Raw genomic sequence first — 24,366 nt, forward strand, 5'->3', positions numbered from 1 at the left:
GGGGGAAAAAAGACTTTGGAAGTTTATTCTTTGATAAAATTTCAACTGAAAGTGGTGGACTTTGCAATTAACATTTTTTTTCCTAAATGCACAAAAAACTATTCACAGGGAGGTCTGAGTTTACTCTAAGACATTAAATTAGAGCTACATGAGAGCGACACAGAAAATGAAGTTTCTATTCAAGGAGCAAAGTCCAACAATCATTTTGGTAAAGCAATGGCCTGCTCCGGTTAATGAGTTCAAAGAAAAGTCATCCTATACAAAATTACAATACAGAGAACGTGTACAATTACAATACAAGAAGGGCTATTTGTTAGTCACTAGCATCTAGAACAGAATTTTTCATAATAAAAACACATAGAAATTAAAACCAGTTGCTATTTTTTTTAAACTGGAAAAAAAATGGAGACAGATTGCAAAGTTCATTGGAGAGACACTTTTCAGACTCTTTAAGCATAAAAGTGATATTTCTTTTTCATTTTTAAAAAAGAATTTGGTTTGGTAAATGAAGCCAGTTCCTTTACAACCCAAAGGGCAGAAGTCAGAAGAACTCAAGCACATCATGCCGAGAGGTAGAGAGGTGTCCATATATAATCACAATCTTCTATTGGTTTTCTTTTTATTTTTGTCTGAGGTAATTAGCTGTGTGTCAAGTTGGAGAATCAAAAGTATTGGCAAAAAAAGAGCAACATTGACAAGTTACACTAACGACCTCTTTCCTCTCCTTAAACAGGTCCTAAAAAATTAATTAGATGCATCTGAATTAATGCTTCCGGGATCCCCGGCAGGTGAAGTGATTGACGAAGGGGTAGTTGCGTCCTGCCAGCTGCCATTCGCCTGAAGAGGGAATAAATGCATTGTGTTAAGTCCACCAGGTGGTACTTGCGTCCTAACCCATTTTGACTACGAGTTTCCACGTCATAACAGGGGGAACGTGAAGCCAAGTGTGAGACGTGCACTTTGTTCCGTATGATTTAGGTTCGGAGTAAAACTTGTGACACCGCAGTTCACTTTCCGGGGCACGGAAGGCAAAGTACTGTGTAAGTCCCGATTCCACTGCATCTGTTTCACGGCTTCTCCCACTTCCCCAAAGGGGACTCCTTTGCTCTCGCCCAACTTCTACAACTAACTCATTTAGATAAGAAAAGAACCTATCGTGCTTGTGAATGAGAATTACTGAACAGAGTAAAGGACGGAACTGTATGTGCAGCGAAAGGAGCTCTTACATGCTTTTCAGTTCCCAACTGCAGATTTGGGGATGGGTCCCAATCCATGGCCACTTTGTGGGTTTCACTGTAGGCTAGTTCTGTGCTCTGTCTGTTGCAGTCTCTTCCTCCAACTGGCAGCTCTCTCCTCCAATTGGAGGGGATTGGAAGTAAAATAGCTTTGCCTTCTAATCCAATGAGATAAGCTGGCTTCTCTCTCTGACCATCCCTAACCAATCAGGGTTCTGGTCTTCACAGTACCATGATTGATACAGATAAGGGCTTCCCTTACAGTCTAAACAGCAAGGTTTTTTTTTTTTTTAAATCCTAGTCTCTAGAATAGCAGAGATAAGGAACAGACTGCCTATTTCCCCCGATCTTTGGAGTAACACTGCATGATTGGCAAAGCGCTAGTAAACATTAAGGCCGCAGCGGAGTTTCGTTTTAGCTGCATCTGCAGAGGCGGCAATGGAGGTTATGCCTGAATTCTGGAGCTCAAGACATTCGCTTTCAAAATCAGAAGCTCCTTACGTCAATGCGCTGCGTCGAATATAGAGGGTTCCCCACGATGCTGTCGTATCTTCCTGCCTGGTGTATTACATGGTGTAAGGAATCCATCTGTAACAATACAACCAGATTGGCAAAAAGGAAAAGAAAAAAAGAGCTCAGACAGTTTTTAAGATACTTCAGAGCTACTGCCGAAGTCCCACTACCCCCATCTCTCTTGAGTCAACCCTCAACGGGACAGAGATGTTGTGACCAGCCTAGCTGGCAAGTGCCAGCCAGATCTCTGTTGGTATACACTTTCTGCTTCCATCTCTCGAGCATTGTGACTACCCTGTGTGCCATGTTTAGAGGGCAGAACCTGCCATCAGAGTGGCCAGGATCACAACAGAGAGGATGGACGAACCTCTGGACCCAGCAATTTGGAAAATGAAAGGGGGGGGGGGGAAACAATGGCCCAAATACCCCTGGCTCTGAAATGCATGGCACAGCCTGTATCCTCCTTAGCGGGTATCCATGTAATACAACTGGCAACACCGGAGGCCTGTGCTGAACGCTACCACATACCCTTTAACCAGGGACATTCCATTCTGGTTCAGAAGCATCTCTGGCCCAAGCTGTGAATACCGACACCATTACAGTGACACCACAAGTGCTAAGGATAACCCAAGATAGTACGAGCACTTCTTGGCCGTTCTCTGGTTTCCTCTGGGCCCAGGCATAACAGACATGAAACAGGAATACACAGCCCTCATACCTAGCCTGGCACTGATGCAGAATTGCAGTTAAAAGCAGACCTTTCTAGCCCCTGTATACAAGGGCTGTAACACGTTTGTGTGTTTGCATAAATCTTCTGCCTTCTCACACATGACCTCATAAACACACACTATGGATCAGGCCTAGAGAACTGAAGGCCCAGGGGGGAAATGGTAATTTTTTTTCCCCACCTGAGGACTTTTTCTCATTCATCTGCTGGAAAAATTGAGGGAATGCTGAAAAAACAATCCAACGAAATATTGTCACTTTTGGAATTACTGAAATGCTTCTTAAGACAAGGTTTCTCTTACTCAAAATGTATTACATAAAAAAGTCTAACAACTTCTTTCAATTTTTCCAACAGAAAAAAATTAGAAATTTTGGGAAACACAGGGGGGGGGGGAAACTTGTATGAAATATTTTCTCATTTGGAATGTGAGATTCAAGATTTTACTTAAAATGTATAGTATGAAAAATTTCATGTAAGAGAGTCTACAGTATTAGATGATGATAATCTCTATGTATACGGTACAGCCCATACAACATATGACAAGAATATGGTTTTTGTTCAAACACTGGCAACAATTAATATGCTATAATGCATTTAATGATAATACATTATTAAGGAGTGCAGTGTTATCAATGTTATAAAGATTAACTTGATATCCAAATATGTTCACAGTCCTAGCTATTGTGATTGTATGAGTGTTTCTGTCCAAATAATTTCATTTGGTTACTAAACATTTTTTTTCTGCTTTCAGCTTTGTTTTCTACCTGACACATGATGAAATTAAGATATACGTGCTAAGGTTGCATAGGGGGCAACAATTTGTAATATACCAAGTCTTAGGTATATTAACAATTTTTCTTTAGAAAATCAAGATGTGTATTTTTAAATCCCAAAATTTTGCCAAAGAGTACAAATTTATATGCTAACAAATGCATTTTAAGATGTTACATTGGTAAAATTAATTTAGATTTGATAGGAAAGTAAGTATTGCATATATTTCAATTTCCCCCAAAATTTCCATTTTTCCCCCCAGGGGGGAAAAAAATCAGGAAAAGTACGATCCTCCTCGCCCCAGTGGGGCAAAGTTCTTGAAATTCTACATCTCTATGCAGGACCGCTGCCGAACTCCTTAAAATTTCAGGCTTAAACAATATGATGGTCAATGTTTCCCTGTCTAAGCACCATAGGATGATTAAATTGGACAAACTAAGCAGGAACTGTAAATTAATTCTGGAATGATCCTAGCAAAGAACTCCCGTAGGGGGCTGACCCTCTTGCAATATCCCCAGGCGATCTTAAATTCCAATAATCAATAAAAAAATGGTTCTTTAAACACACAAGACTGAAGATGGGGGAGGGTCGTCACACGATTTTCTCTGCTCACCCACCTGTGACTGCACATTGGCTCCCACTGGCGAGTTCTGGTAGGAAGTGAGCGACTGCAGGTTTATAAAGGAATCTCCAGAATTTGTCATTTTAAATGACCCAGAGGAACCTGAAGAGGAAAAGAAGTTACCTAAGGGTATGTCTGCACCTGCTCATTTTTGTGTCACAGAAAACAGCACAAGGAACTCTATAACTGTCTCTTTCGACTGGTAGTGGCTCTCCAAGATCACTGGGAAAGAAGGACCTTGCCACTTGACTTCCCTTGAATTGGGGATGCTGGGAATTGAACCTGGAACTTTTGCCATGCAAAGCATGTGCTCCGCCACCAAGCTATGGTGCCACCCTGATCCCGTGATATATCACTAATGATCTTTATGTAGTGTTCTAGAAGCAGAGTGGGTAGTTGCTGACCTTGTACAACCCTAGCTCCTTCACAAACGCGTTGCACAGTCCCCTTCCCGTTTTCAAATTCTGTTCCAGAGAACCCTGGCGTTCCGTGGAAACCTAGCAGTGATTCGATAGGAAGATCAGTAGTGGAAGACAAATTTCCCTAAAAGACAACTCTCCGACCATTATTGATCTTCCCTTACAGCACGCATCTACATGGGAAGGACAGTGTGTTCTAGGGGACACTCTCAACCCAACAGGCCAGTGCCCTGCTGGACAGAGTGAGCACTCTAGAATATGCCTGGAAATATTTGCGGCACAGGTGGCTTTTAGGGCAGATCTGCAAAGGGCCCTCAGCGCACAAGGTCAAGGTGAAAAGGGTTCCCTTCAAGACTGAAACCTGTGCACCTGTAGCATCAAAGATACTAGCAGAGGTGTACCCAATTGCACAGATTCACCACTTTAAAAACAACAAAAACAACAACAACCCAAATGTCTCAAGCACAATGTCAAGACAAGCATGCATGCATGTGTATGAAAATTCGAACCAGGAAAAGGGACAAACTGAAGTGAAATTAAAAATGACACGGAGCAATGAGAAGATCCATCCTTATACGAAAGACAAGCCACCTCCAGTGGGTGTACAGACATTAAACAAAGCAATTTCACTTCCCAACAGATGACAAGCAAGTTCTTGTTCTTCACAGGAAACAGAAATTACAGAAAAAGAACTGGGGCTTGGATCCTAAGGTGTCATTTTGTCAGGGCGCTGGTTTTCGGCTAATTCTTCCCTCCTGCTACAGACTCCCACTTTGCCCCCAGATATACTCTTCCAGGGGGTCCACTGACCCACAGAAGCACAATTGTGGGGGGGGGCACAGAAAGGTGCAGCAAGAGGAAGCAGGGAGGTTGTCATCTTCATGAGCAACTCGAATTGTTTCAATCAAATTTAAGTCAACCATAAGAGCATATTACGACTCAGGGTGCCGTCTTTTTGTTGCTACACCCATAGGCAGAACAACTAACAAGGCTCTCAAATGGCAGAAAATGGCAAAACGATTGCAAAAGAATAAGCAGAAAAAATCTAACATACAATGGAGCTCTAGACAACTTTCGCACAAGACCTGATGTCATTACACTTGAGCATCCTTTTTGATCTCGCAACACTGTAGCAGAAGCTTTTCCGTTGTACAGGACTTCACGCAGTAGCTGTGAAGGCAAGCTGTGTCTTAGATCCATTCTTACTGTACTCACCAGAATTTGGAGTGGGTGGAGAGCTTGCCTGGTTGCCCTGGGCTACCACGTTGGTTGCATCCACTGCGGTTTTGGCTGCATAAATGTTAGCCTCTTCTTGGAATTTTCCCATGTTTTTCTTATACCGGATTCTCTTGTTACCAAACCAATTAGAGACCTGCAACAATGTTTCAGTTTAAGACTTAAGTCAATCCGATCAAAGATATTTTCGTCATCTGCATTTCATATCCGTCAGGGGTGCCAAACCAAATGCTGACACCAACGACGTAATCACGTATCGTTTAGCAATAGCATGAGACGATGATACTCTTACACGTTACAATACATCATGTCCTGTGTGTCTTGATGTGGTTTTGCTCCAAACCAGTACTCACAAGAAGCTGAAAGCAGCACAGCATGAAAGAGCGAGTGTAAATGTGGGTCTAACTGTATGCCACAGCTGGGCACACAAGATCCCCTCTCCTTTCCAACATCAGATATTTCATCACAAAGATACACCATGCATAGCTTGGATACAGGGCTTGATTCCATGGATTCACTCCACTAGCAGCGCCGCTTTCCTCTACCACAAGAGCCTCCTGCTTCAGGGGAGAGACCCATAATGCCAGAGCAAGGCGCTACCAATAGCAGAATCTCATCGTTAAAACATCTGATTTACAAATGAACTTTCGACTAGCCAGGTGAACGTGAATTACGTATCATTTCATAAAGAAACACAGTGCAGTCAGTTAAAATGGTACAATCATACACTTAAATGATGACAAACTTTTGTTTCACAAAACGTTAACAGCTTTTAAAAACTGATTGCTCTTCATCTACTCAGCTTCAGGAAGTGGTTTGGCATGGCATAGCCTGATATCAGATCTGGGACGGTTTGGTGCTTGGATGGGAGACTGCCAAGGAAGGTTGGGAGCATGTGGCAGAGGAAGGCAATAGCAATTTTGCCTTGAAAGCCCCCTGGGGTGTTGCCATCAGTCTGTTAGATCAGTGGTTATTACGGTCACTGACCAGCATAACTTGGAATCAAACCATTCGCTTACCATCGATTGTTAAAAATATCCACCAGCAGGTTGGACTCGAGAAAATAAACTACCTATAGATGAATTAAAATCCGTATATCATGTTTTACGTATAAGATACGTATATCAACGTAAGTCTGTTATGACTTGATGGCACACACATACATACCCAGCTTCAGATCTTTTCGCTGTATATTTTCAAAACAAAACAAATGACACAATGACTTGAAAATACAGAGGTTTCTGCCATAAATGCGCATCTAACCTGTGAGACGGTGATGCCTCCTTTCTTGGCTAGCTCTTCTTTGGCTTCTTCACTGGGGTAAGGATTACTCAGGTGAGAATAAAAATACTCATTCAAGACTTCTGTCGCCTGCTTGCTGAAATTACGTCGCTTACGCCTGCGAACATATTACAATTATTCATATTGCTGATGTTAGAATACACCATGCTTCCAGCACAAGGCTAGAAGAAGAGGCACCAATTACTGCAGGGAAACATAAACCGGCTTAGGTTGTTCAGGGTATAGCTCTGGCATGGGTTTTGACGCTGGAGACTATCACGGCAAGGGCATGTGTTATGTATGTTTTCCAAGACAGACATTGAAGCAAAAAACATACAATGAATGCATTGGCCCTACGATGACTCAAGCCAAAGAGGGTGCCTGGTGTGATACAAAATAAATCGTAGTCAAAAAGATAAAGTTTAGGCAGGGCTTTCAATGAAGAATGCTTCCCATGGGACTCACAAGGCAAATTAAATCCAGGAGCACCAATCAAAAATTTATCCTTTCCCCAAATTTCAACCGAAGCATCCCATTTCAGGTTGAACATTATAGGCTTCCCAGACTTCAGCAAGGGAGAAAAATACAGAACAAGGTCCCTGAAAACGACCTCCAATGGCAGGCGGGTTAAAATGGGATCACGTGATTCTTTAGTCACTTTGCAGAGGAGTTAGCCGTGTTAGTCTGTACTAGCAAAATCAAAGAGTCCAGTAGCACCTTTAAGACTAACCAACTTTATTGTAGCATAAGCTTTCGAGAATCACAGTTCTCTTCGTCAGATGCATCTGACGAAGAAAACTATGGTTCTCGAAAGCTTATGCTACAATAAAGTTGGTTAGTCTTAAAGGTGCTACTGGACTCTTTTTGATTTAGTCACTTTGGTTCCAAACTGTTGAAGGCTTTTAAAGCAACTGGGTGCAGAAATGGACTGGCATCTAATACAGTTCCTTAGTACTGACAAGATACACTCTTTATAGATAACTCCATGTAGAAATCATGAAGGTGTGTTCTGTACCAGACGAACTTTCTAAAACAAATGCAAGAGGCAGCCCCACATACAGCTCACAGTCTTAACTAGAGCATATGTGGATAGAATGGACATAACTAGAGATTTGAAGGCCTGGAGAAAACCCCAGAAAATTCAGGAAAACGAATAGGCTTTTTTCTTATGAGGGACTTCAATCAATCAATCAATCATTACGGCTGCAAGACCAGACAAGTTAATTACAGATAAAAAAAGAACGTTTTTTAAATACTTAAAATGGACAAATACATAAATGATAATACACACACACCTAACTATAAAACTCACTTCATTAATTCACTTCCCAGCAATTGACATTTCCTTCATGAAGTGATTCCGCTTCACACAGAATTTTGCAACTGCATAAGATACAGTTCTCTGACTATCCTCTAAAACATATACCCGAAGGGTTTCAGGACTAAAATCCATGTAATACTGTAATGGTTTGAATCTATAAAGTAGTGGAATAATTAATTGTATTCTATCTTCTTGACAGAATTCGCAGTGCAAAAGTATGTGTGTGATATTATGAGGGACTTCTTTAAGGCACAAAAAAGGAAAAAGTTGCCGGAGCACTGGAAAAAGAAAAAATCCTACAAAATATTTTGCTTTTAGAATGAGTAAAATGCTTTTTAAAGCAAGTTTTTTTCACACTCAGAATGTATAGCATGAAAAAACTCTCGAGGACAGGGAAAATGGGGATATTTGGAAGAGCACTGAAAAAAAACCCTCTAAAAGTATAGACATATACAAGATTTTCAAAAATGTTTATTATTTAAATGTAAATAATTTTATTCTAAAAGGTGTGTTTATTCCAACCATTGCATCAAGGGATCGATAGGAGCGAGCACAATCAAAGCAGGGGGTCAACCTTTCAGAGTTCTCTGTGCCTCCGACCCCTGGACATAACGAGTGTGAGCCACGAATCTCGATCGTTTACTACCTTGCGTCAAGAAACCGCGAGCGCAGGATCATCACCGCCTCGCACGTGCTCTGTTTCAGCTGCATCTGGATGGTGCTGAATTTCCCATGAATTATATTCACCATGCGCTCAATTTCTTTGGGTGAAATTGGCCTTGTCCTGCTCTGCTCCCGGAGCAGGTTCATCACATGGGTAGTGAACTCACTGCAGGCCTGGAAATAAGAAGAAATAAGCCCATTTAACTGGAGAACACATCAAGTTCTCTCAACGCAGGCTTCACGTTTATTTTTTATTTATTTATAACCCCACCTTTTCTCCCCAATGGGGACCCAAAGCAACTTATATCACCTTCTCCATTTTATCATCACAACAACCCTGTAAGGCAGGCTGGCTGAGAAAGCGTGACTAACACAATAAGGGCAACCCTGAGTGCAGGGGACCGGGCTGGATCCTGGGAACCATCTGTCTGTTTCCACCTAGCACAAGAACTAATTCAGAGGATTGCTGTCTGCCAACTTGGCTCCACATTTCATTCTGCTGTATTTTTGACGGCTTATGAACTATACGGATGCTTGGACTTCGAAAGGACTCTAGAACAAACGGACGTTTCACTTGATTTACTTTGTTTCCAGCGCCGTTTTCTCGTTCTCGGGAGGCACGGTCTATTGAAATTAACTAAGACTGGTCTCTGTACTTACTCCACTGAGATGGCTCTTTAAAATTACTTCCTGACTTATGTGATTCACTGTCTGGTGCTTAAGAATTATACTTTGTATTTACATTTCGGTATCAATTGTTGTCTTACTGATTTATTTTCCCCGGGGTTTTGGTCCTTTGTTTGCTTTGGCCCAAGATCATGGCAGAGCAGGGATTCGAACCAGGGTCTCTGAGATCCTGGTCTGACACTCTAACCACTACACCACAATTTGGACCCAAGAATTCAACAGTGTGAAATAATCTGCAAACTCAAGAGTAACACAAGACAGACTTCTAAAGTAGATACTTAAGAGACTTGACTGGATTTGTTCTCAAACACCGACTGCAGGAACGTGTACAGTGCGTGCTAGACAGATTTGGCTACAAAATTTGCACACTGCCTTTGTATTTTATAAATAATAAAGATGTATTCCTGCAGGTCTTGCTCTGTTAAATATGTTTGTAATAATAATAACAACAACAACAACATTCAATTTCTATACCGCCCTTCAGGATGACTTAATGCCCACTCAGGGCGGCTTACAAAGTATGTCATTATTATCCCCACAACAATACACCCTGTGAGGTGGGTGGGGCTGAGAGAGCTCCAGAGAGCTGTGACTCGCCCAAGGTCACCCAGCTGGCTTCAAGTGGAGGAGCGGGGAATCAAACCCGATCCTCCAGATTAGAGTCCCACACTCTTCTTAACCACTACACCAAACTGGCTCTCAGTTTGTAGACCCTTAAGACTTGCAAAGTATGATGGTATGTACACCCAAATGACCCCAGTTGCAACAATCCCTGACAACCCAACTGTGTTCTTTTTACAGGCATATCAGATACATGAGGAGCATAATTTTACAGGAACTGCATACGACGTTCAACCACAGAAGCTGGTGTTGGCTTCTGGACAAGGCAAGGATCTACTGTCCATACAGGCCAATTTCAGGCACAGCAGGGCAGTTCTGAAGAGGACAGGCACATAAAACTGTCAACTCAAGCGCATTTCATGCGGCCAAAACTTAGGCGAGGCCACAGTCCTGTAGCAACTTGAAAGCAGATACAGGACTGCAGCCCAAGTTAGAGCGCCCTGCCGTTTCAACCCCAGCACAACAAATAACACACATGATTCCTTTAAAAATAGAAATACAGTATACTCCCTGCTCTGTGGCAGCAAAGGAAAAACGGTTAATTGTTTTTAACGGAGATGATAAAAACTCTTCCATGCAGAAAGATCACCTGTTCATATTTCTCTAGCTCAGAGTGGTATATCTGTCGGATCTGTGACAGCTTGGCCCTGTAGTCAGAGTGTTCAATGCTATTGTCATTTGGACAGCCACCTGATGTTGCTGCTATGGCCGCTGGTCCTCCTCTTCCCCGCTTCTCCGGCCCGGAGACACCCTCAGCCAGCAACATGTTATCTAGTCTCATTAGCTGAGCATCAGGGGGGTCTTCTTCCTGAATACCACGGATACTTAACACTGGATAAATATAAATAGGGAGGCACAGGATTATTTCAGAAGCAGAGGAAATAAATTAGTACTTGATCCCCGCCCCCGCTTCCATGTGTCCTATGTGTATAAGTAGTGATAACCTCCGATGTATTTGTGATGCAGCCATGCCCCACACATGCAACAAAGGCCTATGAAGTGTAAAGATTTTCTTGTTGCTCAACAGGTAATTAAGAGCTAAAACTAAAGCGGCACGACTATCAAAGAGAAATGAGGCAAATCTGTATTGGTAAAACAAAATGGAAAGTTACAGTTCATATTTATCTATTTATCACTGAACGGCAACACCCGATCGCACGCCCCCACCATGGTGAACAACTGAAGCTGCCTTATACTGGGCACATACAGCAAGTCTGTACAGGGCTCCGTGCAAAACTGAGCCTCTTCGCATTTCAGTTTTCTAATCACCACCCCCACTCATAATGTTGCAATAAAACAGAAGTCCATTGGTTTGACAACATTGATTCCAACATAAGCTTTTGTAAAGCAGAGCTCGTTTCGTCAGATGTGCAACTGGACCTCTGTTTTATGTAACTTCCACAGACTATCACAGAAACCCGTCTGGAATTATCACCAGGGCACTGTATCTAAAGTGCCGTCAAGTCGCAGCCGACTTATGGCAACCCCATACAGTTTTCAAGGCAAGGTTCATTCAGAGATGGTTTGCCATTGCCTGCCTGGCCACAGCAACCTTGAACTTCCTTGGTGGTCTCCCATGTAAGTACTAACCAGGGCCAGCCTTGCTTAACTTCTAGGATCTGGCAACATTGGGCCAGCCTTTGCCATCAGGACATTACAGGTGTTTTTACACAGAAAGGGCCATAGCATGCAAAGACTTCTTGGCAATTTTGTGAAAAGTTTGGTGAATCCCATGAATTTTGTTAACTATGCATTGTATTCTGCAGTGCTTCCAGAAAGACTGGCAGCAACTGCACCCCTTGGTAAGTCCTTCCTAAGCCTCCGATCAGTTTCTGAAGATTGTGTTTGCTGAAACCACAGCTGTAAAGATTCAGTCTTTAGAGAACAAAAGAAACAATGGCAGGACATCACTTACAACCTATACACCAAAGAAGGCTCCGTTCTTCTGTCTACAAGAGGCAAAAGTGTGCAGCGAGGCAGTTCAGGGCTGCAACTCCCATATAAGCAAAACTCCAACAGATATTGAAGCAATAAAAACTGGGTGAGTTGCTGAATAACTTAAGAGAGCAACTTGGTATGTTTAGCTTGTTGTTCTACCTTTCCTCGATATAAGTGAGACTGGACCCAGACTAAATTTTCCGCTCATGAAAGGCACTTCTGCCATTGCAGCCTACTGAGCTCTCTGAAATGCTGCTCCTGGAAGAGAGGGGGCTCTCAGGAACGACATAAGGAGCAAAGTGGGGGTCTGCAACAAAAAGGGATAACTGGAGGAAGTTACCCCATGCATGTTAGCAGGAAATTTAGTTTGGATCCAACTGGACTCTTCCCTGCCTCCCCTGATCTGGTATTGAGAGACTGATTGGTTCAAGGTGATCCAGTGAGCTTCACTGCTATACAAAGATTCCCACCCTATGCCTCTGCAGCCTATTGTTTTCTTTCTCCCATGCTGTTTGCAGGATTGGGTCACAACCACCTCTCAGTCCTTAAATCTGTGCCTTTCTCACCTCTCTCGCCCTACCAGATTCTCAGTGCATCTTGACTTTCAGCACTCTCTGTATTCTCAAAGGCAAGTGGATGTGAGCTATCACTAGAGCTGCAGGAGTACCTTTCGGTAAAGCTAAAATTCTCCTTAGGAAATGGTTTTGGATAGATTCCAAAGCTGTAATTAAACTATCTTTCCAAACTATCTTTCCAACCCCAGACCTCTACACTGCAAAGGAATTGAGGAATAGCCTTGCTCAAGTATATTTTCAGTGCCAGGTCTATTAGAAAACCTCCTTTTGTATAGTAAAATTTCAGAATGGCACCAATTGGCCTAAGAACTGCAGATTTGGTTATTGCCAAATGCGCCCTCCAAGATAGAGATTCGCTAAAGGTAATCCCCAAGTATTTAAAGGTGCTGCACTATTCTATGGTGGTTCCATCTATGGTCCACTTGTACCTACAAGGCCTTTCCCTAAAAACCAAGACTTTTGTCTTGGTGTAATTGACGTTTAAGGCCTCTTCTTTGCAAAAGTCACCAAGTTTATATAAAAGCCTTTTAAGGCCAACACGGGTAAGAGAGACCAGGACCATATCATCAGCATATAAAAGAACTGATATTTTCTGAGATCCTAAAGAGGGAGGGACAAACTCGGGGCTGGATAACGTCAGGATAATATCGTTTAGATATAGGTTAAATAGCAAAGGGCACATCCCTGCTTTACCCCTCTCGGAATTGGTATTGCCTCTGTTTTAGAGCCTGAGGTGCCCACCCAGATTTTTGCAAAGATGTTGGAATGGAATTCCTGCAGAAGAAACAAACAGCCTCCTATCACTAGAGGTTCCCAGGGCTGCCTCAGCGCTGGTTCTAGGGCCGAGTCTAGCCATAAACACAGTGCCATCTTCTGCAGCAATGCATCTGGTCTACACACCTGGCTCTTCACTGCCCCAACGACTATTCGTAACAGAGTCCCAGACAACCTGTTTTGTTGTACTCCCACTAACTATAATTTTTACTACGACTAAAAGTTAGATAATTAGCCATCGCCTAAAGTGCGTGGAGGGTCTGTTTGTTCAAACGGCACTTTAACTGAAGCTTCCGTATTGAAAAAGCTCTTCTTCATCCAGGCAACACGTTCAAAAATTATTTTTCACGCAAAGAAAGGATTTGTCTGTGTTAATTAGCGGACAAAAACAGCGATCTTCATTAAACAGCTTCAAAATCTCACTCAAACGGAGTTGCTTTAATATTTATTCCAATCAGTTAATTAATCAATTAAATGGGTAATAACAAGACAATAAATTGACTAAAAGGAGCCTTCCAATTGGCTGGCAGCGCTAATTTTTATGGATGCTTTTAATGGACAACGCTCAGCATCATAAACCCTTGAGAACCTGAGCAGTCACAGACACTAACACGCCACGATTCACTCTGCTCCCTAATCATAACACCCTCTACATATTCATCAAAATGGAAAATAATTAGACGGAGCCAAGTGAAATTCCCATCATTTCTAATTAGCCCTTAATTAAAACACATCACAACCTAAGGTACCGCGGCCCTACTCAATATGCAAATGCAATCATTGCAATATATTTACATATCATTAATTAACACGCTGCAGTGCTGTAACGAACTGTACGAGAGCACTGGTGCCAAAACAAGAATGATATGCAATTTGTTTAGGCTCGTTTTCCAATCCGGATTTTTTTTTTCGTCTTCCATGTGGCAACAGAGCAGCAGGGCTCATATTCCTGCCTTATGTGATGAAACATTTCGGAGGAAAACACATCTATTGATTAATTGAAATATGCAAAAGGCAGGCAGGGGGTAACCATACTGATGCAGTCGACATGTTAGGCCTTTGGCTAAAACAATATATTCTCTTCAGAGTCCAGGGAAGGCGTGGTTCAGCTAGGAGGAGGAGAGGGACACCTCTATCTAGCTATTTTTATCTGCCCTTCCTTCAAGCAGCTCCTGGTACTTGGTTCTCCCTTCCAATTTACATCCTTACAACAACCCTGTGAGGTAGGTTAGGCTAACTGAGTGGCTTGAGGACTCCCTTTCACCTTAATATCCACCCCTGACTGCTTTCTCTCTACGCTCACGTGAAACTGTAAAAGAACTTTTCAGACCCTTCTTCATCACCATGAACAGCAAGAAAAGCTTGGTCATTACACAGCTCAGCTGCAGCTATTCCAACTGGGGAAGATGGAGTTCTGACTGAGTCAAAGTTGTCCTTGCTCAGTTCAATATGTGTGTGTTGTGTTATGTGCCGTCAAATCGTTTCTGACTTATGGCGACCCTATGAATGAAAGACCTCCAAATGTTCTCTCTCTAACAGACCTACTCAGATCCTGCAAACTGGAGGACGTGGCTTCTTTTACTGAGTCAAGCCACCTCATTTTAGATTTTCCTCTTTACCTGCTGCCTTCCACTTTTCCTAGCATTATTGACTTTTCCAGAGAATCTTGTCTTCTCATGATGTGACTAAAGTACGATAGCTTTAGTCTTGTCATTAATGCTTCTAAGGAGAATTCCAGCTTGATATGATCTAGTACCCATGTATTTGTCTTTCTGGCTGTCCATGGTATCGGCAAAACTCTCCTCCAGCACCACATTTCAAATGAATCAATTTTTTTTCCAATATATGATTCCTATTTTTTAAAAATGCTGTCAACGGGAAACATAGAACATTCTAATTTTACATGACGAGTCACTGCTAATGCTGAAGTGCATGAGTGTGCATTTATATTATGAAAGATGCTCTCATGCTACTGGCAATAAGGGAACACATGAAACTAATCACCCCTGCCGTTATACTGCCACTAGTATTAGCTCCTGTAACACAGCATGTTTATACTGAGTGCCTCTGACCATCATAGTCATACACCAATCAAGTTCATTTACTGTCAAGTGTGTCAATTGGAGCAACAGCCTCCCACCTCCCACCCCTGATTTTCTCCTTTAAATGCATATAACATGGCCAATCATCCCAGTGTATACAATTGTTGGCGTATACTGGTTCATGTTGAAGAAGTGGAGTTACCCTTTACTCTGTGCACATATGAGTACTGGGTGAGCTGAATGACAATTCTAAGTGATTCATTCTCAATTATCAGAACCATCTTAGGCTCGTAATCTGATATGCCTCAAGCTGCTCTTGCCAGGATCTTCACAGCAACCTCTTCACACAGTAATCTCATCTTAAAAAGTTAATCACTTAGCAAGTCCAAGATCTAAACTTGCAACCTGAAACCAAACTGACCCACTGATAGCAAACAGGGATAGAAAGCTGGACATGGAAACAACATCCTTCCCCTGTCCTAGGTTTTCACACCTGTCTTTTCCCCCCTTCCATGTTCCATTCTCCTGCAAGCACAGTTTCACTAGTGAATGTATACTTTGGGCTAGGGAAAAAAAAAATAATAGCCACCGCTTGCAAGGGCCCTCGGCTTCAAAGCAAACTCTGACCAACACCAGGCAAGACAACAATAGTTTCTCTGGCCCTCAGAAACATCCTGTACCATTTGCTGAGACTGTTTAACTACTTCTGGCCACATCTGATTCAAAGATTAAATTTGCACTGGCAACATGTGAAATATAGCCTACAGTGACAGAGGAACTTCCAGCAACAGCTCTAGCAGCAAATCAGCACTGATGTCCCACCATGAACACAGTACTAACAGCTGTGCCACTGTCTTCTCCATAGCCCATCTTGAATGACCTTTTTAGTATATATCCTGTACTCACTCATCTCCCATTACTGCTCCTTTTCACGTCCCAATCAGGGATGGTCAACATCTAGACACTTTTGGACAGCTCTACTCCCCAGATCTAGAGGCCAGCGTTGTATCCCGTTGTGCAAGCTGACCCGTTAACAGGATCCTTTCAGCAGTAAGGAATTCACAGTTACAGGGCACACATTCTCAGGCACAGCCCGAGGCATCATATGCAAAACTCAAGGAGATGTAAACACTGAATGCATGGAACACCCCCTTTTGACACTCTCTTTACAAGAGAAACTGCACAAATTCTTTACCAGGCCTCAACTAAAATCTGGTAGTGTTGTCAGGATCCGCGTTATATCGCTTCAAAGATCAAATGGGCCCAAGGGCCAGCTGCTGGCAAAGTCCACCTTATGCAAGTGATCCAGCACTCTTCCTCTTTATGATGGCACATCCTCGTAGTACAGCATCAATACAGCACTCTCTTCCAGAGGGAGCAGCCTGAGAGCAATGAGGAAATCAAGAGCCATTAAATCTCCGGCTCAAGAAATTATTGTGCCTTCTCCCAAAAATTCCTGTGGTTTTAGGTGCCCCTCTTATTCTGTTGCAGGTACTATCACTGAATTTTTAGTCTACAAAATCCAAAGAGAGTTTGGAATGAGCAGATTTGGCCACATATGTTATAATAGAAAGTCACCACCGTCCAGCTTTTTTCTCATTGTTTATCATGAACTATTGTAAGCCAGAATGGCACCTCAACAAAGAGGACAGGGGAGGGGGGGAGCATAGACAGAAGGCCCACCAATTTAAACTGATGCAAAGCTGAGAACAAGCTTGTATCCCTAAATCATGAAAACACAGCCTCAGCCCCAGTGCTACAGTAGGACCAGGTCTTTGTTTGCGTGAAGCCCTAACATCTGCTCCCCATAATTTAAATAAGAAACAGACAGGCCATCAGACATTCAAAAACCTACGAGACCTAAACAAATCCGGCGTAACTATGGGGCTGCAGTCCCTTGGTGCAAATATGCTCAACTTAAAGTGAATTTGAACTTACAGAATTTAAGGGGTGGGGGGTGGGGAAGCAAACTGCACACCCAGGGAGACAAATCCTAATCTGGAAACACATTTCATTAAGTCCAGCTTTTGAATCCTTGCCCTTTCAGCTGCAGAAAGGGGGGGGGGACCAATAAAAGTTAAACAGACAACATTCTCCCAGCTCTATTAAACCTGTCCTGCCATAAAGGGTAATAGCTATTGCAAGAAAGAAAAATATACTACCTATAAACCTCTCGTTATAAACTAACGTGCCCAGATTGGGTTTGTTTGTTTGTTTGCAGTATTTCCACAGACTAGGTAAAGCTGAAGACAGTCTGTTTAACTGACGATGCTTCTCCAACTCAGGACACGTGAGTCTTTACAGAGCGTAAGAACCCCTGCGCAAGGGAAAGCTACCGGGTTCCTCTCTTAATAGTAACTAAGGATGGTCTGTACACTGTTTAGGATTGCAAATAAGCCCCACAGTGGAGCAGCTTGCACACTGCCTGGGTTGCGAATCAGCACTTTGCTAGTTCAACTCCCACAACGGCCATGAACTCTGCAGGCGGCCTTAGGTAAGCCGTTCCTCTTCGTGCCAACTCCGCAGCTGTACTGTTTACCACTCTATGTTTACCACTGCACACTCTGTTTACCACTCTGAGCGTGGCACTAATCTGTCCAGAAGGGTGGTACATAAGTACACTCTTATGATTATAACACCAGGAATGTGCAGGAGTTACCGTCAGCCTCCCTCAGCACACATCCTCAGGATACATACACAAAACTCAATTTCTCATTCTTCCACCTGGAGCTACAAGGACAACATGCCCCACACAGGTAAGCAAGAGAAGGAGAGCCCCTGCCTCAAACTTTCTACCTCACTCTGTTACATTTACCAATATCATACTGGCTTAACAACCCTCCCTCCCTCCCTTCACAGTTGCTTGTAGTATCTCCCACACAGGAGGTTAAAAAGTATGCACTGTATAGAAAGCTCTCACCTCTAGGAGATATGCAGGCAGAACATTGTCACAAATGGCATGATGCACAGAGTAGAGGTCATGCATCAGCGTGACAAGGAAGAGGAACGAGTAAAACATCCACATTTCTTGGCGACTGCCAGCCCAACCGCTGCATTCGACAGACAAACGCTCACGATGCCATCTGTCTCGCAGGATCGGAGCCCTACGTACAGCCCACATGGAAACTGCAGACATTGTTCCAATGCATGGGCAAATACTGGCCCAGAGAACCTCTCCCCCAAAAGGTGAACCTCAAATTGTGGAAGCCTCTAAGCGGAAGGGGAAAAGAATAAAAAGAATAACTACTGGAAAAGAATAAAAAGAATAACTACGGGAAAGGATCTTAAGTGGTGCAACTCTCTCAGACCAGTAGTTCAAACCATGTGCAATATATGCCCAAGTTCACTGCATGTTTGTTGCAAACGGGTAACGTTACTCATTAATGTACTTTTGTTTCTCTTGCCACTTTCTAAGCAGCCCTCTTGTAGGTGTCGAAACCTGACAAGCCAAGGAGTTGGCAATCCCATTGATCAAACCAGCCTTCTGCGTTCCATTCCTGATTCTGATCAATAAACATGTGGGATTGTTTGACAGCGATCTGTGTTAATGATGTTGTGTGGGTGCCCATCTCTTGCTCACTGCTAACTTCAGCTAACTCTCAGGCCCACTGGCAGGGGCCTGAGAGGGTACTCTTAATATCTTCACAGTTATGCTCTAGCAAGGAGGAGTGGCTAGGCTCCTATGAATTCACAATCCCCCAATCACTATTTGTATGTGATAAAACAGTAAAGAGTCCAGTAGCACCTTTAAGACTAACCAACTTTGCTGTAGCATAAGCTTTCGAGAACCACATGCATCTGACGAAGAGAACTGTGGTTCTCGAAAGCTTATGCTACAGTAAAGTTGGTTAGTCTTAAAGGTGCTACTGGACTCTTTACTATTTTGCTACTACAGACTAACACGGCTAACTCCTCTGGATCTGTGTGTGTGATAAGCCATGCAAGCTACATGATAGGGAGCGCAGATGGAGAATAAGGTGTGGCTGGGACGGCTAGCAGCAGGCAGCAGTAATGAATCTCATGAACCCAGAAGACAGACAGCAACAAGAGATGGTGCTGCACCAAATTCTTGACACCTGAGGCAGCCAATCCGCATGAGCAGCCTGGCTTCAGTTACTGGGTTCAACGGCACAAAACTTTCAATGCGCCTGGAACTCTTTCTAAAGCTGTCTAGTAGCTAACCACATGCAGGGCTTACATTCGGCATGCTACATCTGTGCTGCTCCACACTGCTGTGTTTTTCTTGGCAGTCTTTTCTGCCCCGCTATATATGGTTGGATGATTCCAAACGACCCATTAAATGTCTTTTCTCTGAGTGCCCAGTCCGTGTGTGTAGGTTTGAACTGTCCATGCTTCCTGCCTTGAGCGTCCTCATAACAAAAGGCCATGTGCTTGCAGGAGGGAATTGAACGTCCCACCTGTGTAGCTCCCAGGAGCAACAGGGCTCCTATTGGCATGCCATGATTCTCCATACAACCGAGTACGTTGTGTTTCCTTTGTTCCTTCCTTGTTATGTTTTAAGAGCGGACAGGGGCAGGGTGATGTCAGGGAGCCACGCCAGCATTGGTATGTTTTGGTTGGCTGCTTCCATATACAGCTGGCCAGTTTGATTAGTGGGCGTTGGGTCATGTTGCTGTGGACTCGTGCAGTTGCTACGGGCTTATCCCTTTGGAGTCTGGGGTCTTCTTTGGAATTTTTCTCTGCTGGGGGAGCATACTGAATAGTCATGCCATTCAGACACTGAGTGCTTATGATGTTCATTACCTGGGAGGAGCAGAGGCACCTGCCCAGACTATGTAAGGTAAAGGTGCAAGCATTGAGCCATTACTGACCCGTGGGGGGACGTCGCATCACGATGTTTCTTAAGAAGACTTTTTACGGGGTGGTTTGCCATTGCCTTCCCCAGTCATCTACACTTTACCCCCAGGAACTGGGTACTCATTTTACCGACCTCGGAAGGAGGGAAGGCTGAGTCAACCTTGAGCCAGCTACCTCTTGAACCCGGCTTCCGCCAGGATCGAACTCAGGTCATGAGGAGAGCTTGGACGCTTACCACTCTGCGCTATGGGGCTCCTTATGGAGCCCAGACTATGTGTGGCTGCAAAAAAGGCAGAATTCACAAAGCCATTGAACATCTAGCCTCTAAAACCTTGTCTAGTGTGTCTGAGGTATCACTGATATACATATGACCTGAATCAGATACAAAAAACAATTGAGGCATTCCTGTTTTAAAATGCTGAAAATGGCATGGGAGACACTAACTGTTACTTAGTAGCTATTGTTACACTAATTTCTTCTGTCTCGGTGTGCAGTTTCCAAAAACTACAAAATAAGTGAATAGTAGTTATAACAAGGTGAGTATACAGTACACACTCATCGGGCAACAACGCCGATATTGTACCACTTTCAGCACTATTGGTTATCTCCGAGCAGGTGTCTCAAACCTCTCCCCAGCCAACTACCTTCCCGTGGCTCCAATAATACAGGAACAACAATACTGGCTGACCCTATACGACTGGTGTAAGCATCAATGAAATAATGCATATGAAGCACTCTGAGAACATACAGTGCAATCCTAAACAGAATTATTCCAGTCTAAGCTCACTGATGTCAATGGGCTTACACGGGAGTAACTCTGTTTAGGGTTGCACTGTTAGTCTTTTATAGGGTATTTAAAAGAATTGGTCTAGATTTTCTGTCCTAACATTGTGCATTTGGTATAATTGTGGCTACCGTACTTAAAACTGTACCTGTTTGAAGAAAGGAAAAGCTTCCCAGCTACCATTTACCACGTTGGGGGGGGGGGGGGAGTATGGATAAAAAAAGATGACAGAATAATGACTGCAACTGTCACCACCAGGCACAGCTCATCGCGGTCTCCCTATAATTCTCCATTAAACTCCCTGTTCAACCCTCTCCTAGGTTTGCAGGACTTTTTTTTTCTCCCCAACTTGCATTCACTAGCCAAATTCATCTGGACAAGCTTCGTGTGGGAATTAACATTTAAAATAAAAATACGCTGATTTACAATCGCAACGTGAAGGAAGAATATCGCAGACAAGAAGGGAATCAGACAAGTCTACCACATGAGAAACAAACCCACCAGGATATTTTCCTGGGCAAGCCCCTCTGAAATGAAGAGGCACTGGACAAGACCACTCCAGCATGCCATCCCTATTAACAATTCTTAGGTAGGGGAGACACCAAAACAACAGGGGATCAGTACTCAAATTAGAAACCAACTGCCATTACAGGACGCCTTCCTTAACAGTTGTATAAAAGAACGAACATGCAGCTTCTCTCACTTCTGGATGGCAAACCACACCTGCCAATATTCTCTCTCTTACGAACTGCTGAAAAGCACAGGAGCCTTTGCCTCTGATCCCTTTTTCCACCCACCTTAACTTTACAGATCGCCATTTGCCTGCGGCAAACAAAAATTGCTTCCAGCTGAGCAACTTGCCAGGCCTACCGCTCAAGCCATCCGGTGGTCTATGGCCATATGCAAGCAGGCTAGAAAATCTTTTGAACTCCACTCACACGCAAGGATGCTTGAACGATTTTCTGAAAGGGCAAGTCACAGTATGAAACATGTTAAAAATCCTATGAATTTTGGGGTCTAAGAACAGTCAGCATTATCTGCTATTCCCAGATCTTAATGTCACGAAACCCCAAACTGCTGCACGCAATGCATAGAAGAAAAGACATCACCTACCAATACCACGTTGATTGCATTAATATGAATGTTATGTAAATTATATTCATTATGCAGAAATTAAGTTATATAAATTAGCCATAGCTCTCTAGAGCCAGGCATTTCTATTGTGGCCCTCAGTGCTCAACAAGTTGCGTTGCCGTAAAAGAAGGTATTCTGCAATTCGATTAGTTTCACGTATAACAACCCTCTAATGTGAGATTCAAATCTAATCAGCTCAAAAGAACAAGAATCCGCTCAAGAAAGCATGCTAACAAGGCGGAAGAAAATCCTAAGAACTGAGTGCACAGGTGTTTGGAATGCCTTGACTAGTTCGAAAATTATTAACACCTTTAAAAAGTTAACATGGGGCAAGAGGCTAATGCAGTGGATATCAACACTGAATGAATTGAATAAATGTGGCATCGTGGTGGATTTTTCTTTTTAAAGTCAGTAAATCAGTTTCCTTTCCTCCCACTGTCTGAAGCAAACCACAAATATTCCATGAATAAAGGCAGAAAATACCCAAGTAGCTGACTGAGTTTTACAGGGCAATCCTAAAAATACTTTCGGGGGCATCAGTCCTATTGAACAGACCCGAGTACGATTCCTCTTTTCAGTTACAACACAGCATAGAAAGACTGCTTAAATCTCATTGATTTCAGTAGTATTTTCGCAGTTCTGCATGAGTATTGTAGCCCAAATCCTACAGATGCTGGCACAGGTATTTGAAAGAGTGTGGCATAGTAAAGTTAATCCAGCACCTAAAAGTCAAGCCTTCACCACCCATCAGCCAGCAGTATTACTTTGCCTAAATAAACTTTCAGTGAAAATGCCAACACACCTGTTTTTTCTTTTATATCACACAGCACACTGAAGAGAGCAGGTTTCATTCGGTGGCAATTCAAGGCATGTTTCCTAAAAAGGAGGGAGAAAAAAAAACAGGATGAATGAAAACCAAGAGAAAGTATAACACGAAAGAAAAAAAGGGGGTAACGAAGAGCCTGGCAGTACATTCCATTCAAAAGCCACAGTCCATTTTGCACCAGAAAATTGCTCTGCAAGGTTCATTTATAGCTTGAAATACACCATTGCCTACAGTAGCTAAGCATCAAGAAAGTTAAACTTGTATATAATTATACAGATGCGCGTGTATTTTAAGAGCATATGGGAAGCCTCAAGGCTGCATTCTACATTAGCATCCTTGCATTTCCTTTAACTAGGCAGTGTGTTTCACAATGAGGGACACTAAGAGAAGCCACAAAAGCAATATTTAAGCATCCTACTACTAAACTCTGTACCAGCAAAACCAGAGAACGGTCAGACTCCTGATATATTATTCACTTACAGGAAGGTGGAGTGAAAGACAGCTATACCAGCCTTAAAACTGAATACCAAGTATACCAACTATACCAACTATAACAGGGCTGCACCTACCTGTAACTGTTGTTCATAAAGTTTTCTTCTGTGCAAGCACACATGGGAACTAGGCGTGCGCAGGCCAGCTGCAGAGAAAATGTGAGGCAAGCATCTCACGCCTTTAGGAGATTTAGCACATCTGCAGCTAGCCTGTGCGGTTCCCATGCGGGACTGCACGGAAGACACGACAATTAAAATATAGCTACTACGGAATTTGCAGTCCCTGTAACCCAGGGGTGCAAAACTGAAACGGGCTAGAAAGCTACATTTTCCAATCAGAAGATACCTAGAGACACACTATCGTTTTTCACACCCCCAATTTCATTTCCACCTGAATAGAAAACCAAATTATTGATTTAATCTCAACTACACACTCAAACTGGAAAAAATTAGAAGCTGTTCCTAAAACTCTCGTGACTTACTGGCCTTTCAGCATGTATCTATAGCTTGATTAATACAAAAGTATTATGCATACACGTTTTCAGCCCTACATCCTTGAGACATATGGAGCTTACAAACATATGAAGCTGCCGTATACGGAGGCATACAGACTATTGGTCCCCTAGCTCAGGACTGTCTAGCCCAAGAGCATTCTCAACCACAGGAAAGAGCGCGCATCGCCACCTCAGATGCACAAAAACAGCCCCGTGATAGACTGTAGATGGCAGTGACTGACAAGTCATCTCCCTTATCCTCCTAAACAGCACTAATTTCTGTGGACAATGGTATGTGTGTCCCATTATTAGGGACAGGCTACAAACTCAGTACACCTCTCAACCACCACACTACACAGGAAACAGTCAACTGCTCTAGACAATTATTACCTAA

General features: G+C 43.0%; 1 protein-coding gene across 1 annotated transcript in view; it reads right to left on the reverse strand.

The window, feature by feature from the left end:
• PBX4 (PBX homeobox 4) overlaps positions 1–24,366 on the reverse strand; it is a 36,606-nt gene continuing 12,240 nt past the window's right edge. Inside the window, exons 2-9 of the mRNA XM_055003607.1 lie at positions 22,964–23,037; positions 10,686–10,927; positions 8,772–8,962; positions 6,787–6,922; positions 5,503–5,659; positions 3,864–3,970; positions 1,737–1,823; positions 1–837 (exon numbers count right to left, since the gene is read on the reverse strand). Coding sequence (XP_054859582.1) covers positions 745–837; positions 1,737–1,823; positions 3,864–3,970; positions 5,503–5,659; positions 6,787–6,922; positions 8,772–8,962; positions 10,686–10,927; positions 22,964–23,037 — 1,087 coding nt within the window. The 3' untranslated portion in view covers positions 1–744. The remainder of the gene's footprint in view (positions 838–1,736; positions 1,824–3,863; positions 3,971–5,502; positions 5,660–6,786; positions 6,923–8,771; positions 8,963–10,685; positions 10,928–22,963; positions 23,038–24,366) is intronic.

Source organism: Eublepharis macularius, chromosome 19 (genome assembly GCF_028583425.1).
Source record: "Eublepharis macularius isolate TG4126 chromosome 19, MPM_Emac_v1.0, whole genome shotgun sequence".
Lineage (NCBI taxonomy): Eukaryota > Metazoa > Chordata > Lepidosauria > Squamata > Eublepharidae > Eublepharis > Eublepharis macularius.